At 43.3% G+C, this 18,634-nt stretch overlaps 2 protein-coding genes across 7 annotated transcripts in view; one reads left to right on the top strand and one right to left on the bottom strand.

The window, feature by feature from the left end:
- The window catches only part of RECQL5 (RecQ like helicase 5), a 39,694-nt gene that overhangs the window by 9,021 nt on the left and 12,039 nt on the right, over nt 1-18,634 (top strand). The gene's annotated exons all lie outside the window — the stretch shown is intronic.
- On the bottom strand, nt 331-17,977 carry SMIM5 (small integral membrane protein 5). Of its 4 annotated transcripts, none has more exons than XM_052809122.1 (6): nt 17,671-17,977; nt 11,437-11,518; nt 10,870-11,013; nt 9,067-9,220; nt 6,185-7,634; nt 331-2,319 (listed from the first exon to the last, which is right to left on the bottom strand). In XM_052809122.1, exons 4-5 carry the CDS (start codon nt 9,191-9,193, stop codon nt 7,513-7,515), a joined length of 249 nt encoding a protein of 82 aa, XP_052665082.1. In that variant the 5' UTR covers nt 9,194-9,220; nt 10,870-11,013; nt 11,437-11,518; nt 17,671-17,977; the 3' UTR covers nt 331-2,319; nt 6,185-7,512. The 4 variants fall into 4 exon arrangements, with proteins under 4 accessions (XP_052665082.1, XP_052665079.1, XP_052665081.1 ...); XM_052809119.1 differs by having other exon boundaries at nt 7,309-7,634; XM_052809121.1 differs by lacking the exon at nt 11,437-11,518 and having other exon boundaries at nt 7,309-7,634.

Genomic DNA, 18,634 nt, shown 5'->3' with positions numbered 1-18,634 from the left:
ATGTTAAACTATAACTCCTCTGGCTATGAATTTTACTATGTTCTATCTTTGATGATGGTTGACTTAGTTGTATTTGCTTTTGTTATGACTCTTTCCTCCTTCACTACATTATCTCTCTTCTAAGGAGACAAACGGACAGCCTAATCAGCATGGGATGGAAGCATTCAGATTTAACATTTCTCTAAATCTCAGGGGCTCCACTCTGCAAAGTACTACATATCTGTGATTCTCATTGACCTTAGAAGGAGCTGACGGTGCTTAGAATGTTTCAGAAACAGGCCCAAATTATGGACGTGCCCAATCTAAATGCAGACTAGCAACCGCAACACGCATTGTTCAGGTTTAGTTCATGACTTGTAAGCTGTAATTGTACTAATTGCTATTCTATGCTGGATAAGACATCAAGCTATAATTTTGCCAGTAAGAGAGCAGTATGTGTTCACTAACTGCAAATGGTCAACATATGTCTTGCTTTCAAGTGTGGATTTTGTTTCATTTTTCACACCTGTGTCTAGGGCAATTTTTCCAGTGTGAATGCAATATATGCTTCTTCTCTGATGCCTTGGTGAGCATGTTCTCTCCTTGTGGTCATGTTTGATAAACAAATCCTGTTTTTATAGGGTTGCTCTGGGAAAGTCTTGCTTGTATTGAAGTATGGCACAACATTGAGTCCTGGGGCACTTGGAGGAGCACTTCTTTGCCCAAAGTCAAGGTGATTCTGGGAAGTAGCTACTAGGAAGCTTCTTGCTATAAGAGTTTGATTCACTTACTTGGCTAAGCAGCTCAGCTCCTTCTGGTGTGTGTTACCAGCTCACAGCAAGAGTGACCAGATGGCTGTTTGTGTCTGGGTTTTGTATAATCTGAGAGGCAGCTGTATCTATCTGGTCACATGCTAACCTCAGGAAACCCTGTCTTAGTATCTATTACTCCTTGATTCCTAAGCTGGTTATCAGTAGAGTTAGTCGTGACAGTCATTTCTTGGAATGGACACTAGTGCCATGAAAACTGGACTGGGATCACCGAACTAACCTTGCACAAGCCAGAAGTAGTCACAGGACATTCCAGGGTGGTGTCCCTGTAAGGGTATAAGTTAGGCTCCATGTAACCATCTTACAGCATCTCCCACTTCATGCATGCTGTAAAGAGCCTGACTGCTATCTGAAGTGAGGACCTTCTTTAGAGTTGCACTGCAGCAGTGACACAATAGCCAAGCAAGGACAGACAGAACATTCTCCTTTGCTCAGATGAATAGTAATGGAAATAGGATTTCACTGGGTACATAAAAGAGAGATTTCTGTAAGGGAATATCACTGACCTAATTAGAAATAACGTCTCCTGTACTTTTTCTTTCCTCCCCCAGCTTGGTACGTTCTTCCTACTGTATAACATGCCATATGCATCCCAGAGTCACATATTGCAGCACCACTGACTGGCTTCCCTGCTCATAACGGTACAGGAGACTAAGATGCTACATAAAGGAACACCAAGTTGCATTTCTTTTTTACATTTTGAATTAATACAGTTCTATTCACTATCCAAACAGTGAAAGCAAGCCTGAAACTCTGACCTTGCAAGGTTCTAAATAAGAACAAATAAAGACAGACTTGTATATTGGCAAAGCACATTTTTGCATAGTATATTTAGGCTATTGTTCGAGTATGACAGGAGAACAATGGTATAAGCTGCTTTTAGAGAGTGGATTTAGACAAAGATTTTGCTGGTCAGAGTTTCCTCTTGCCCATTTGCAAGATGGAAAAAAACCCATGTAACTGCAACAGCGGAAGACATCTTTATCAGTTTTAGGTGGCGGTTGACCATTTGCCACCCTTAACCAGTGGTTTGAAAAGATGAAAATCAGGCAGAGATGAGTTGACTTTGGTATTTGGCTAGTCATGCAGTTCCTGAATACAGATAACCTTACGTATTGAGTTTGCTGTGGACTTGCAGAACAACTTGTTGGCATTGGTGCATTGCTCTTGATGCAGGGAAGTTGCATGGGGAGAAATAACCACCCAGGGAGAGAATATGAGAAAGCTTTCTATGAACACCACAATCAGGTTGTAGCTGGGCTGATTCTTGCTTAGCTGCAGGGCTTGAAGTACTGTGTCTCAGCTTCATTGTTTATGCACCACTCTGTGCCTTGGAGATGAACAGCACCCAAAGATGGCAGCAAATAAGAGGAGAGCAACAAAAACAAGACAGAAGGTGCCGATCACCACTAGCCCTCCAAGAGACCAGTCACTTGTTACAATCAGTCTCTTTAGGTCTTCCAGAACTGAGGATGCCTCTTGCACTGATGACATGCTGGCTTCCACCCTGCTGGACGTAGACAAGAACAATATCAGATGTTGGTGTATCCTCTCTATGCTCTGAGCCACAGTCCCAAAACCAGTGTAGGCATGCATGTTGTCTGTGCCTGCAGGCATCCCTCTTCCAAAAGAGGGAGTCACCCTTCACAGAAATGGGAGTATAAACCAGAAGAAAGATAGCTTGAGGCCAGTTTCACAATCAGATTTACAGCGATGTAAAGAGGAAAGCTTCTGGCTTTACAAGATTTTGGCAGTTGAAATCTATTTTAATCCTAGTTTATCAATATTTTTAATAATATAATACAGTGTCTCTCCCAACATGTTCAGTATGAACCTTCATCTCTGTCAGCTGTACAGCCTATGCATGAAAGACAAGTATTCAGTGGGAGAACTTGCTTAATACCAGTGGAAAGATCTCTAAAAGGGAGTTGGGGACTTAAACTCTGAGAACACACTGGAGATTAAATGAACACTTATTTAAAAACAGACAGACAGAAAACCCCACCAACAACAAGCAAAGATCTTCACATACAACTTGTTGCTCTCATAGGGCTTATAATAGTCTAGCTATTTAAAAAAGGTCTCCTCTTAACAGAGTTTGCTTTAGTAATGCTTTCTGTTGCTCTGAAATAGAAGCATAAGTTTTCCTCCCATAGAGTACTTAGGTTCAGCAATAATTTAAACTGGGATCTCAGTGGGTTCTACACACTTGCTCTTTCACTGATACTTTGCATAATGATTTGGCTATCAGCTTTCCAAAGAACATCCAGCATCTCTTTGCTAGCATCTTGTGGTTTTACTAAAGCTTCCTTGTTTCTCAAGGGAAAGGATGGATTGTTTCTCACGCTCTCTCAAATATGACTGTGCAGACATTATACAGGAAGAGATCTTTGTTATTTTTGAAAATTTGTTTGACTTGCTGCCCCTTATGTCTATATCCTTAATATTGTAAGGAAGAGGATTAGTCATGTAAAGCGGGTTTCATCCTCAGCAAGTCACACTGGACTAGGAGCATAAGCTCACACTTCAGTTTGCTGAAGTTTTTTTTCTGAACAGCCAAATATATTCAGTTCATGCTTTGTTTTCTGGAATGATGGCAGATCACCATGCGCAGTCTCTAACCAACAGGTATACAGGACATGAAAGCTGTTCTGGATAGCTTCCTTTGCCTTTAAAAAAGGAGGCAGCCTAGATACTAGTTCTGTAGACCCAAAGGCAGAAACCCTGCATGACTGTACACCCTAAAAAGTTCCTATCTCTTTTGCTAACCGCAGTAAACCTCCTGAAATAGGAGAGCTGCGTGCAATTTTATAAATACCTGAAGCTGTTGTGTTTGTAGTCGATGTTTCTTCTGGTGCCTTCTCTGCACACTCTCCAAGAGAGCCTAGCCTGTGGTGAGGGACCTCCTTACTGCACCTGAAGACTTGTGGAGCTAGTATGGAAGCTGCCTGTTTGTAGGGCAGTAAATGATTAACAGCTGACTTTCCTGCAAAGGTGTGGCTAATCTAATCAAAGGCTTTGAGCCTAGTGAAAAAGACCTAGTTCAGCTGTCACTCAGACATTTCTTCTTCTCTGTGGCTTTGTCTACTCATGTACCTGTTCCAGTGCTTGTAAAGGCACATTATGTCCTCTAACTGGGGAAGGCTGCAGGTTGTGGCAGAGAGAAGAGGCTTTTCTTTTCTGGATCCTGACTGGATCTGTATTGTAAGCTCCGTTAGGAGGCTGCCATTTCTAAAATGAGACTGTGAACAAGACTGCCCTCCTGTCCAAACTTCATTGTGACAGTTTAGGTGGATGAACTCATTACAGAGCCTTGCACTACTGTTAGCTGCAATAAAACTGACTCCCTGTTGCTTTCCTAACTGAAGAAGACCAGAGGGATGGTGCTGGAGAGAGGTGGGTGAGGAGAAGGAAGAGCGTGTGGTGTGGGAGACTGCGTGTGTATAAAAGGAAACTTGTTTTCCACAAGACAAGCAAATCACTTTGAAACCAGAGGGATGATGTTACAGAATAGAAGCTATTCCATTAAGTCATAAGTAAAACTTGAACCACTTCTGCTGGAGAGGCTGGCCTCGCTGTCTCTTTTAGGTTCCTCAGGGAAAGAAACTATTTCAACACTTTTATCAACAGGACTGAAGTAACTATTCCCTGGCAGTTCCTTCTAGGCTCACTCAGGCTTTCACAACATGTACAGAAGTTGCTGTGTTTGAAGCAGTCTTGCCTTTGTGCTCTTCTGAATCTCCCTCTGCTTTTTGAAACACAGAGGATCCATCCTCACTAGTGCTTACGGCGTTCCAGATCCCTTTATGTGGGTAATGATTGAAGCCAAAAACACAAAAGCTTGTGTGAGTGGTGAGTGGGGACCTAGAGACTGACATGTTTCTAGTCAACAGAAACTGAAGAGCTGCAATAAGCTGGGGATTTGCTGGGCATCTTTCAGGCCAACCTGATCTGTTGCATGCAAGAAGGCGGCAGACCCCACCCAGCCCAGGCAAGCAATTGGCATATCTAAATACCAAGTATAGGAATAGTCCAGCTGAGTACAATGGAACAAAGCAGAACATTAGGCCTGTGAGGTCCAGGCAAGTATGTAGAAATCAGTCTAGGGACCCCTTTTCTATGTGATGGCTGCTCCTCTGGTCCAGAAAGCCACCTGAATTCTTTAGAGAATTGTTTAATTTTCTCTCCTTCCCTTTTTTTAACAGTGCTGTGTTCATTCTCTGTTTCTAATTCAGGAACTTACAGTGGCAGAGATGAAACGGGAGCCATTTCTCTTGTCCCCCTGCCTGGAATGTGTCAGTGGTTTAACTTGTAACACCACTGGGAAACATGTATTTGTAGCTTTTCCTGTTGAGATAAGGCCTGCCAGCTTGATCCTAGTGACAGCAACCTGTCAGTTGTTGGTATGTTTCCAGCCTGCTGAGCTTCCTCCTGACTGTTAGCACAGACTGGTTCCATGCTGCTGAAACATTTCTCAATGGGATTCTGTTAATTCCTGTAGTTGGCTGGCACTGTCTAGCACAAGCTGGGAAAGAAAGTAAGCTCTGTTCTTTCACAGGTCTTGTGACTTAGATACAGAAATGTCTGTTGAGCCCGGCTCCTTCAAAAGAGGTTCTGAGACTTCCTATGTCACCTTGATTGCCACTTGTTTGTAAGTGAAATGAGCAAAGATATATCTGACAGAGAGGTTAGTGTGATGCATCTCTGAATGTTGATTAGAGTAAATTGATGCTACGCTTGAGCTTATCCTACCCTAACATATTGATTGGGAATGAAAGCTTTAGGACAGCGTAATAAAGGCCAGCACTTTGTTAGTCTTAGTGTAACTGTGCATGCAGTAGCTCATACTAGTGCAGTCTTCTGTTAGCAGTTGTCAAGTTGGGGCTCAAATATTTACTTTCTAAGGAACACGCTCATCTTCTGCTGGAAAGTTTTCCTTTTATTAATTTAAAAGTAACATTGGTAGTTTGAGGAATTTTTTTTTCTTCATTTTTAGGCTATTCTCTGTGTCGCTGGCTACAGATATATTCCAATGTACAGCAGTACAAAAATGCAAAGTACCTAAATCTAGTTTCTTTGCAAAAATTAAAGTGCATTAAATACATAAGAAGCTACTGATGTAATGTGCTTTTTACTAATTTGGGTGCAGCCATCAGAGAAAAGAGGTTTCTTTACAAAGTTTTCATTTTTTTTGTCCCTTCTGAAGTGTGAAGAATATTTAAAAGCCCACTGTTAATAAGCTTGATGATTCTGTTCTCTCTAGTTAGATGTTGTCTGTGGTATATCCATGTGTAAGCCCTTCAACTCCTCTACACTTAGCAGTTGGAATACAAGGGTAGAAGATGACTTATCTATATGCGTGTAACTTTTTATACCTTCTCATAAAGGTGGTTGGTTTCACATTTGGGGCTGAAGGACCAGTGGCTTACAGAGTTAGTTGCAGTATGATGGTCTTCTGTTTGGCTGTCCCAGTTATGGAAGTCGTGGCCTCTGCCATAGCCTTGTACTTACATAAATCCCTTTCTGAAGTTCACCGAAGTGTAAACCAAACATACACAGTGGCTGCAGCATGGAAAAGGGATTTATTTGCACTTGTTAACTTCAGCCATACAACCCATTCTTCGCTCTGCTTTGTCACAGTGCCCGCTGTCAGCTGCTGCATGTATACCCAGAAGTGACAATTACCATACTGTATGTCACTCCTCTGAAATGCCTTTGTGTATGCTAATAAACATACCTTAGGCATAATGTTTATGTCCACTAAAATAAACTGCACACAGTGCAGGGAGTCAGGCACACAGGTCCCTCAAGTAAGGATAGGGATTTGTTCATCTCCTGTAACTCCAATGCTCTGTAAGAACCATTCACCTGCAATAAGCAGAAGAGCAGAACCATGGTGGGGGGTGGGGAGGGAGCAAGTTTAGCAGCAGAATGATCAAATTAAGCCACAGCATTGGTGGGTTTTTCCCTTTTGCTTTCATCTTTCTGCTTACAAAGGGTATCGCACGTGATCTGATTTTTCTCTTTGGCAATTTCACATCATTGCAACACCAATGAAATAAAGCAGGGAGCATTTGTTACCAGCTGTACTCGGAGCCTCAGCCGGCACATCTGGATCAGAAGGTCCACAATTTGTTGTTTTCAGCAGACATCTCAGCTAAACGTGTCTGTTGCAGGTGGCTTTAGAAAGAGCAGGTTTGGGCTTGATCCAAGATGTATTGAGCATATGGACCTCCCAGTGATGTCAGTGGGTTTTGCTAGCGCCCAGCATCATCCTTGTGGATTAGCCACTTGTGAAGAGAGTAGGCACTGCCTAGCATGTGGCAGTGTACGTGTTCTCTGCTTTGGTCTGTGGCTCCATGCTCACAAAGGGAATCCTTGGCTGGCCCAGCTGCAGGGCTGTCATTGGGAAAGCATGTCTGTTTTCTCAGCAGCATGTGTCCATGCACACCACCCCCCCACACACCCCAGAAGAGGGAGACAGTGATGGTAGCTTTACCTTTCTGGTCACACCACAGAGCCCAGTAGTGGTTGTCACAGAAAGAAGGAATTCCATGCTGTGATTTCTGGTCCTCTGAGTCATATTAATTAATATTGTTATTGCCATTTTCAGTGAGCTAGTGTAGAAAGTCACTCCCATAGGACTGAATCATGATGTCCATGCATGTCCTCGGTAGTAGGTTGTGTCACCTCTTGTTGCACTTCATGAATGGGCAATTGGGCGGACTTGGATCTTCCTACGTCTGTGGTCAGTACGTCCATCGCAGCTACAGCAGCTATAGCAGCAGCAACTGCAGGCAATGATCATGAGCAGCAGAACAGTAACTGGAAAGAGAAGCAAAGGATATTGCTTCATGATGTAGGAGCAATCACTGCAGAGTAACCCTATGTCTCTTCCAAGTTGTTTGGTGAGCAGCAGCATGAACAAAGCCTGGTTTCTTACTCATTTTTTTTGCTCTACATCCCCACCTCCCTCCTCCTAAGTTCCTGCTCCCTTCTATTAGTTATCCATTTAATCTGAACAATTATTACCAGATATTTCATGACTTTAAGAGCTATGTACCAAACCGTGTGGGGGTATATCTTTACCTGCCTAATGGGCTGCTGTTTCAGAGATGACATGCAGTAACTAAGTAGAGCTGTGTGCCTGGTAAGGATGGAGATCCAAGTCTCCCATAGTTGTGTCAGAAGCAATTTGAGAGGATTTGGTTAGTCAAATTGGCAGTTGCATTTCTGAAGAGTACGTGCAGTATGCCCTTTAATGAGGATAGATGCTCGTGACTGGGTCAGTTTTACTCTTTCTTCTGTATTTAGCTTGAAAAAATAGATACTTCAAATGGAGGGGTTTGTTTCACAAAGCGGTGGGCTAACTTGCTATTATTCTACACTAGACATAATGGTTGGTGTTGGGAGAGATATGTTAGTTTATCTGGCATAGAAAAGGATTACATGTTTTATCCTGCAGAACATGTAAGAGTGTGTGAACATGCACGTGTGTGTGTGCATGTGTTCATGTGTTCCTTAAAAGTCTGGAGCTGGGCTGCCAGGTTACCGGACCTGTGGGGAACCAGCTGTAGGTACGAAAAAAATAAAGCAGCAGGTGCGTCTTTCTGAATTCCAGCCTAGGGAGGAGTGTCGAGGCTGGATACACACCCTTCCTTTTGGCTGGGAGCAAAGTGTACCTCTTTGAGGGGGAGGGCCTGCCTGCCTTCCTGCTTGTTTTCCCATTGTCTAAACAAACTTCATCCCCTATGATCAAGTAGCTCTTTGTTATTCCTTTCATGCCATCCCCACACAGTGCAACAGGAGGGATCTTGCCATTACCAGAGGAGAATAAATAGGCTCATCTGAAGCATGCTGGCTTCCACTGAACTAAGCACAGGAATGACACTCAGAGTCTCAGACTTTAAGTGCCTTCTGTGGCAGTGAGATGCCCTAATACCATTTGTTGTAAACTACCTCCTATGCATCAAAACATTGCAGCAGCTCTGGGATGGTTAAAATACTGCTGTTTAAACTAATGCTTAAATATGAGAGCTTTGGGCAAAGCTATACTGTTGCCCACTGTGCTTTGCATGTGTGTAGAGATACACACCAAGTATTAAAAAATTACCTAGAAATTAAACTGGGCCTCAGAGCACAGCCTGGAAAACAACTGCCAACAACACCAACCCACCAACGAAGATTGTGGAGCAAGCTGCCCCTGTAGAAGAGACGAGACATTCTGACACCCGTTTGCCTCCACTGATAAACTTACCAATAAACAGAAGAACCACACAAAAGGACACAATCTCCACCGGGTCAGCCTTGGGCAGTTTCTGGAGCTTAAGGAGAAACTTCTCACCAATGGTTTGCATTTCCTTTAGAAAGCCTTCAGAAGACATTCTGGCTCAACCTCTCCAGGCTTTATGCTGTAGAAGAACCAAATAGAGAATAAACCTTTTCACTGACTAATGCTAGAAGCTGCCAGCCTTCTTATAGAGCTGATGATCACAAGGAAAACAAGTTTATCTGGTCTCAGTCCTTGTTCCCAGTAGCTAAGGTGGAAGACTATTAATTGTCTACGTGTTCTGGCACTGTTTTAATTTCAAAATCTGGCTTTGAGGGTGCTTTTGTCAGCTGCACTCTTGAGCAAAGGCAAAACAGTGTTTCTTCTAAAAGGACACTTATTTCAGCAGGCATAGAGTTAGAACTGGACAGTGCCTGCCCTTGGCTTTCACTCAGTGAAAGTCGTCTTTTTTTTTTTTTTTTTCCAGCTGTGCTAACTTGTCCTTCCAGAAAGAAATGCAATTCTAACTTGACTTGAATTCCAAATGCTGAACTCCAGTGGTACATAGTTTTCAGTTGTTTTTTACTCAGTAATGCAAAGTAGACTCCCTTGAAGACTTCTTGCACTTTCAGCTACAGAAAGCCCCTTCAAAAACTAAGGTACTTACTTCAACACCTCACTACAATACCATTCATAATGTTTTTTTCCAACCGTTTTTACTGAATAGTGATATTAAGAGTTAAAGTCTGTGTTCACTGGGGACAGCTGGATGCTTTTCAAGTTCTTACAGATGAATGCAAGTTTTATATGGTAAGCTAAATGTAGCTTTTTTTCTTTTAAGCCACAGTCTGTTCTAATGGAGCAGTATATGAACTGAACAGTGGATGTCCACCCATCATTGCTGGTGATGAGCAAAGCAAAAGCCCCTGGATCTGTTGGGGAAATACCTCCCTTGTGGAGCTAATCCCTCCTACCCTGCTCAGTAATCTTATACCTTCTTTATTCTCAGAAAGAATGATCACCAGGAACTATTGTTACTGAAAATATTATTAGTTTAGTCAAAGTTAGGTGCCTCAGTTTTGCCACCAATATTCGCTGTTCTTTTGCTCCGTGAGCAAGATTTTGGAAGGCATTGCAACAACCAAGCTTGCATGAGAGCTATGGAAGTTCAAATTCTGCTTCAGTCAGTAACTAGAATAGGATATTCTTGAGAAATATCCATAGTTTCACCTAAAATAAGTGTTGGGACAGGTCAACATATAACTCTTATGTCTTTATTATATCAGAATGTACTAGCCTGTGTGTGTTGTAATAGTCAGCACTGTTTTACGGGACTTGAACATTGTGATTTAATATCCTATTCTTGGTGATAACCCAAAGCCAAGTGACCAAGACGGTACTTCCAGAATAAGCCAGCTAGTTCATTATTGCACATCTGGTTTGGTTACTCAAACAAATGGATGCTTGGACTTCAGTTTTTCTAAACACACTGAGGACAGAGAGACCTTGGCTGTTTCTTTGCATGCTGGGCTTAAATACTAGAGTGCCAAGTTAAATTACATTTTGTATGTTTATGCAATTCAAAAAGGGTTTTCTTTGTTCTTTTAAATCCAAGCTAAGGAATAAAAATCGGAACCAGCTGGTTTCCTAGGGGTGGGGGTGGATGGAAAATCTACATCTACAGAAAGATCTCAGTGCAACTTAGCAGGGAGGCATAGCTGTGGCCTTTTGACCTGAAAAGGTCACTTTTGAGACTAGGCTTAAATAGTTCTTTCCAGATGATTGCCATACCCCAAATGAGCTGCTCCAGAAATGGCTGCTTTATCCTTTGCACAGTGCTGCGGGATTCTGTGTCAGCAGGTTTCTAGTTTTGTTTCCATTCCAAGAGATGGCGGTGCAGGCAGAGGTGAAGAGATTTGTGTTTTCTGCTCTGGGCTGTAGAAAAAAACTTTTTTTAAAAAGTCTGGCTCTAACATTCTGAAAATGTTTGTTCCCTTTGGAGGTGTTTCTGCCTGCCCAGAAGCTTTCCTAGCAAGGAATCTGCTGTAACCTTTCGTACCATGCTTTGGGCTGCACGAGAAGCAGCAAGTATAAGAGCTAGGCTTCTGAAGTTTGGGTATACGGTGTAAAATTACTGATGAGGATTGTAGAACTCCATATGGATTAGCAAAGTGCCTAGCCTAAAATGATAAGAGCTTGTCGCCTCAGTAATGGACACTCCTCTGCCCCATGGCACCTGATCTGGAGCTAAATGAAGGAGTTTTTATTCTAAAACTTGCAAGGAATTTTGGTTGTTTACCTTGGTTTGAACTTCTTCACGGACAAAGTTTGATGTCGGTGGTGCAGTCTCTAACCTACCTGTGAGGAAGCAAATGTTTTTCTGCTCGACTGCACTTCTGACTGCACACTGGTTCCAAGGGCTCTCACTGCTTTGGGATTTCTGCTTGTGGAGCGTAGCAAAAGGGTGAAGAATAAATCACTTCTCTAAAAAAAAAAAAAAAAAAAAAAAAAGTACCCCCCCACCCAACAGCTAGTTATATTCATGGACTTTTGTATCTTCCATTCTACTTACGATATAAAGTCTTTGGTCAGCACTAGTTTTGATTGTGATCTTTTTCCAATTGATTTCAGCAGAACCATGATCTTACCCTAGAGATCAGCATAAGGGTAAGGCTAGTGCTGTGTGACTTAAACAAGTTCTCTTATGCATCTGCTTTATCTTCCTCAAGTACAACACAACAGTGATGACATTACTTAAAAATTTCAGAGTGGAGCTGTTAAGAATTAATTCCTTTTCTTTATTATACTGTATTCAAGTATGCTCCTAGTTACCGACAGTAATAAAGGCCAGGTGGTGCAGGACATTTGGTCGAAGCAGTAACTGTAATGATTATTATTAAAACAGGCAAGTCTTGAGAAATTTGAAACTTAAGGTTGTAGGTCTTAACTAACAGTTTACTTTTCAAGACTGGAATCCTGTTCTAGAGCCTAGAACAGCCACCCAAGTTGGTACCTCACAGATTCTGGGGTTTGGAGCAAATATAATTGTCTGCCAGTCTTTTTCTCAATTGGGAATTTCTCCTTGCTCATTGTCCTTCCTCAAACCGCATCCACTGAGGATGGGAACCTTCCAGAGCAGAGGAAACGTAGCTGTTAGGGCAGCAAAGCTGATGGAACTTGTCACAGAAGAAATGCTGAATGACCACAGTGCAACATCATCTTCATAACACTTTGTCAGACTCATGTCATGAACTTTTGCTCCGTAGCTGTAGCTAGAGATCATATGAAGTGAAAATAGGGTGAAGAGAGGCAAGATGAGAAACTTGCATAGAAAAGAAAGTGAATGCAATGCTGATGTCTTGTGACAGGCAATTTGGAAGTTCCTGCTGGGGTGGGGTGGCAGCCTGAAATTTGTGATTTCAGCTGTTTCCTCTTCTGGCTGTTCTTTAAAAAATAAGTCATCTATCAGGTGTTCCCAGTGGGACTAGATCATCAATCCTTTCTGCCCTCCTCTATGTTACAAGGCCTGGCAGGGGAGAGAATAAAACAAATCTTCTAATTTGGGTTTATTTGTTTGTGAGGAAAAAAAAGGTGGAATCTGCCATTTGCCATGAGTTGTTAGGCTTGACTGAAAAGAGAGAGCATAGTAATAATGCAGGGGGATGCCTGGTATCTGCAGGTGTGCAGCTCAGTTGCAAGGATTAGATGATCCTTTAAAACCAAAGAAACGTCCTATGTTTAGGGCTTCTGTAGATTTAGATTCTCACAAAGTGCTAATACTTGTTTTTAATGCAGATTCATCTTGCTGTGCCCACTGAATAAAGCTGTGAAAATTGCCATAATAGCACTGAAATTATCTTTCTGAACTGTTTTAATGGACTTATGCCATACTGAAGCACTCAAAGAAGTTGGCTGCTCAGCCCTTTTGAGAATAAAACCATTAAAAGGCCTCAATCTAGACATTCAAGAGAAAGGCCTTGGTCAGGGTTTCTTTGTACTGTCAACTGGCTATGTATGGTAGTTTCCAGGCTTCAAGCAAGAAAAAGAGCTTTCGGATGACCATGTAAGGTGGGGTCCCACATCCCTCATCCCATGTTCCTCTGTCTGCCTTAAGCTAGTCAAGTTGCTGAAGTGTTTTGGAATTGATGTAAATTGATCTAGGTTTTTTTGGGCTGTCTTTGGTTTGGAAAGCTGTATTCTGTGTGTCTACACAGGTGCATCAAAAGTTGAACTGTAGGGAGTGGGTGAGCTTAAATTTACTGCTGAGGAATGAGACACTTGTTTAGTCATAACCCTGGTGGCATTTCAGCAGCCTATTTCAGTGCAAAGAACATGAATTTCAGTTTGTGGTTTAGCCCCAGGACTGGAAGTTAGTAAATGCAAGCAGTCTTCCTGGCCTGCCAGTGATGTTTACTGGTTGTGTGACTTTAGATAAGTCATCCCATCCCTCTGCTGGGTGACTTCATCTCTGCAAAGTAGCAGAACATGTAACCACCATCAGAGGTTTGTTAATTGTTGTGTGTCCAAGTCTCTAACATGCTCTGAAATCTTTAGATAGAAAGACAGTAAGTCCCTGGTTTTGTTGCAGTTACAAAATGAAACGACCTTTGCTTGCTAACTGCTTGTTATACTTCAGTCACTGAGCCCATTTAGGATGAAAGTAGATGAAAGCATGGCTTCCGCTCTTGGTTGCTCCTTACTCAGTCATGCCCGACAGGGTGTATTTCTCTTGACATGGCCTCCCGATCCATTGGTTTTACTGTGCTCCCTCTGCAAATTTTTGGTTGCATGGGTTTGTTGCTACAGTAATCTAAAAATGGAGACCAAGCTTTGGCGGGGGGAATCTGTTGGTGGTTCCCTGAAGCTGCCAATGCCTCTAGTCCTAATGCAGCAAGTCCCAGTGAAGGTGAGTTGGTTATCCTCCACTGTGCCCGTTGCCCATATCAGCAGTGCTCAAGAGACCTTACAAAGTAGGACCTCCTTGATGTGCCCAAGCAAGCAGAATGCCATTGCAACGTTCTCATTGCAATGTTGACTTATTCGCCAAGACTGTGGCTGTGGAGAAGCAAATACTTTGTGTTGCTTTTACTCCAACAAGTCAAATAAGTTGGTTGAAATTGGACCTGTACAGGGATGGGAAGCCTGTATGGACTGTGGTAGCTTATTTGGTAGGAAATCTTAGAAGGCAATCCCAGCTTCATGGAAGGAGAGTGCTGAGCAGCTGAAGGGGAGGGGATGCTTTTTATTCTGGTCTAAAACTTCAAAATAAACTCTGATTGTGTTTGACCACTTTCTTAAGAACATGAAGGCTTGGCCAGTTCCTAAGCCTGCCAGCTTTGTTCTTGGTTCCTGAAACATGCCTCTGATTTCGTACGGATAAGGTCTGCAATGCTTCCTGTCCTAAAACATTGCTGGGCTGCTAGGTGTTGTTACAGTTTAGATGCATTTTGGCAGAACGTGTAATAATTCCTGTACGATTGTTTATTGTTCAAAGTTTGTAGTGTACTTCTGAGATGAAAAGGGCTATAGAAACGTAGTCATATTATCGGTGCATGGTTTTCCCTTATCATTGTTACTGCAATGTTTGCTGCCATGACTGTAGTTGACCAGCCACATGAATCTTAACTATAGTTCACAGACAAGCCCTTTTTTCCTAAAACAGGAGTGAACAGAGCCAGACAGACCTATAATTCATTCCCAAACAGATGAAAATAGTTTCCAGTATCAAGAGAATTCAGTCTTTTAACAGCACACACCCAAACTGGTAAATTGCAGCTCAATGTCATGGGAGAAAAGCTTTGACTTTGTCAGCTGGTCTGGAAAAGAAGGCCATGCATTCTTTCAGATTATAAAGCTGCCCTGACTGGGTAGCCATTTGGCTGGAATACCCTGTCATCTCCACCACCCACTATTTGGAGATTGGTTTTGAGGCAGCACCATAAATGTTCCTTCCCTCCCCTACAACCTAATATTAGATTAATATAAAAAGGCACTGAATTCCCTGCAACAGTAGTTTCAGTAGCCGAGGTACCCATTGGAGCACTGAGGTGAGAGTCTCTACACCTCTACAGAACTCCCTGGTTTTCTCCATTCCATCCCACAAACAAGTCCACAAAACCCTATGAGATAATTCCTCACTACTAGTCCCATTTTTAAGTGGGGAAACCAAAGCACAGAGCCATCCAGTGAAAGGTCAATTTTAAAAATAAACCTCTAGCTCTTCTACAAGAGAACTTTTTTTAGGGTCGCTGATGCTTGAATCTAGCCTGAAAGTCTATTCTAATATTAGCAAAATAACCATTTTGCAGGAAGCTGACAGAGAGGTAGCTGTGTGCCTGTGAAAGCCTTGTAAATAGTTATTTCACAAACATACTGGGATCTATCAGTAGTTCAGTGTTTGAGGTAAGGCAGCTGGAGCCCCCTGAGGGTGCTGGGAACACCTCCATCTTCTTTCAGCCACCTCTGTGCCCTGTCCTTGACTGGTCTCAGACCTACAGGTCTCAGAAATTACATGCATTTTTGAGTTCTTTGAAATATGCTGGTCTAATCCTAGTAAAGATGCCACTTGGGTGTAAGAACTCAGAACTGAGGGCTACAACAGCTGCTTCCTCAGAAGAAGCTGTTTCGAACCGTATCAGCTGTGGTTGCGCAGGGTAGTGGTGAGAGCCTGCACAGAGGCGAGGGGAGGGTGCTCCTCTCCTCACCCAGTTCTCTTACAGTCCCTGCCGTCCAGTGCGCAGCTTTGCTCACTGGCCCGCTGCAGGCTGTGTGGGTCAGGGGTTTGTGTTACAGAAAGGATCTGCTCTATCAGACTTGGTTTATTTTGTACCTCCACTCCCATAACTGCTTTTGCATTGCAGTTAGGCTAAGAGGCCTGTGCACTATGACAGCTGTAACACAAGCCATGTCCTGCTTCTTTTGTCCAGACATGTGTTTCATATTGCTTATCCCCCCCCCCCCCGCCGCATATGTACAACACGGCTGTGGCTGGACAAGCCCTCAGCCAAACCCATTAAGATTTTCTTTTGGCGAGGAAAACTTGGCATGTTTCTCTACCTCCCTCCCTCCCTTGCCCTTCTCCCCTTGCTCCTCCCTCCTCCCCTTTTTTTTTTTCCCCTAAACTTTGTTTTGCCCGTACTTTATTTGAGAAACTGTCTTAACTGCAACAAACAACCTACAGAGACCCTTCATTAGCAGGGTGGAAACTTCCCTCCATCCCCTTTGAACCTAGGGCTAGACTGGAGGCGTGTGGGTCTTAACTACTTACATCTTCTCACACAGGCAGTTCCAATTCAGTGTTTGTACAACACGTAGGTCAGAAAGACCTGCCCTCCCCGGAGAAAAGTGGAAATACCTGATCCTTAACATTCCTCCCTACAGGCATGTGTAAGGTCGGGAAGACATCTTTCTGTGCGAATTGGCTTTCTGCCTCTCTCCCTACCTGTTTGTAAACAGCTGACTGCCCATGTGCCTCCTGGAAGAGGCAAGGGGTCCCAGCTCAGTGCTAGGGGCTGTAAGAGCTTCCAAATGGAGTTATCTGCTTCATATGGCAGAAAATAGGGGCTTACATGGTCAGTCTCCTTGCCAGCCCCCCCTTCTGTACGCAGCAGCAAAACAGAGATGGGAGCACAGGCTGTGGGACACTTCTCTATGTAAAACTAAAGCTTGGACTCAATGATCTTAAAGGTCTTTTCCAACCTAAATGATTCTATGATTTCATGTATTTGGGGGATCCTTTTCCTCTTCCTTCCTTTCTCACGCATTCAGACCTGATGGTCTTGTTACTGTAAACCATAGACGATGTATGTGTATGTAAGTGTTCTCTCTGAGCAGTGGTTTCTCATGCTGTTTTGAATAGTAAACCAGCATCTGTGCCTGATACACTAGCTGATTTTTTTTAAAATGCTTGTTAGAAGCTGTGTAAAATCTTTCCATTTATTTCTATTGGACACAGATGCTTAACTTGCACAGTATGCTAGTTCCCCAACCAAGGTTTGTTTTCTAAGCTCTCTGCTTCAGGATTTGGGGGATAAAACTTAGCTCCAGCTGGGAGGAGCTCTGGAGAAATGCTGTGGCTGGCACCCACTTGGTTTCACATGTGCTTTCCTGTGCTGGCAGCTACTCACTAGTGGCACATACACTACTCTTACAGAGGAGCAGACCAGCTCGCTTGTCCACACTAAATATTAATATATCAAGTCATCACAGTGGAGAATGCCCTGTGCTAGACCTGCTTATCAGCTAATGTCACATTCCTTAACAGCAACAGAAAAATGAGCAGCCAGCCTGTCTAATCAGCAAAGAAGTTGCTTACTCCTGCTCTGACTGTCGAAGCAATGCAAGACTGCAGGCTGGCTCCTTTTGTTAGCAGTACGGCTGCAGCGCAGCTTTCTGCAGCCCTAATAAAAGCTTTTCTCTCGCCACCTTTGCTCCTGAGTGTCCCTTGCAAACAAATTCAGGCTAGCAAGCTCTGCTCAATGGCTGATTCTGCAGTTCACCATAGAGAGAGCTACAAAAGCTCCAGCTACTTGCTAACTAGCTGAATGTTAAGGTGCTACGGTTGACCGCACACCAGCAATAGCTCAGCCTTACCCCAGCGGCGCCACGAACTCTTCTCCTCTTGTTTTTCTTTCTGTCTTCTTAAACTTTCACGTCATCTCTCCCCTCATCCTGGCTTGTGTCTCGCTCCTCGCTCGGCTCCTCTCTGCTCTGCTGCTGACAGCCAGCTGTTGTCTCTGCCTTTTTTTTGTTATTGGTTGTCCTGGAGATAGGAAGTTTCGTGTTACATGTGTGCCAGAGAGGGAGGGCGGGCGGCAAGGAGCCACCGCAGCCGAGCCCGCTGCTGGTGCGAGCTCCCCGGAGTGCCTAAGTGCCAGCACTTGTTGCTCGCTTCCTCCGTGCATCTCCTCCTAGCAAGGTCTTTTCTTTTTTTTCCTTTTAATTACAGCTTTTTCTGGAGTGAGACTTGAATTGATTCTCTCCTTGCGATGGTTTGGGGGTGTGTTAAAGCAATTAACTTTTCTTTATGCTGCCCAGTTTCCTTCCGACTCCCGCGGGAAGGAGCTTTTCTCTTGTGTTCTTTGAAGGGGCAGAGCATGAAATCTCAAGGACAGTGCAGCACGGTCTGCCACTGACAGAGGAGCAGGGATGATGCTGGGGTGGTGAATTTGCTCCGTGCCCTTGGCCAAGTCATTTACTCTCTTGATGCTGTGGTTTTTGCTTCTTGTACTCTGGGGACAGCTGACACCCACTGTCTTGTCTCAGAGGGTTCTTGAAGTTCAGATGATATTACAAAGGATGCAGTCCTTCAGACAGGTGCAAAATGATAATTTCTCGTCAACCTCATAATTTGCTCTTCTATTTGATAAAGCTCATTAAATGGCTTTTGTTCAGCAACTGGCTTCTATGTAACTAATTTGTCCTCATATATGATTTTTGTCTTTTTTAATGCATTAATTTCTTGGCTTTATTCCAAGACTAGCTGGGATTTTTGGGGGGGGGACTTCTTCTGATGAGGCTGTGTACCCTTCTTTGGCTCATATGAGGGAATGCTTTT

The sequence above is a fragment of the Harpia harpyja genome, chromosome 14, assembly GCF_026419915.1.
Source record: "Harpia harpyja isolate bHarHar1 chromosome 14, bHarHar1 primary haplotype, whole genome shotgun sequence".
NCBI lineage: Eukaryota > Metazoa > Chordata > Aves > Accipitriformes > Accipitridae > Harpia > Harpia harpyja.
Note: the sequence above shows the minus strand (reverse complement) of the source record. Positions and strands in the feature narration are given on the sequence as shown.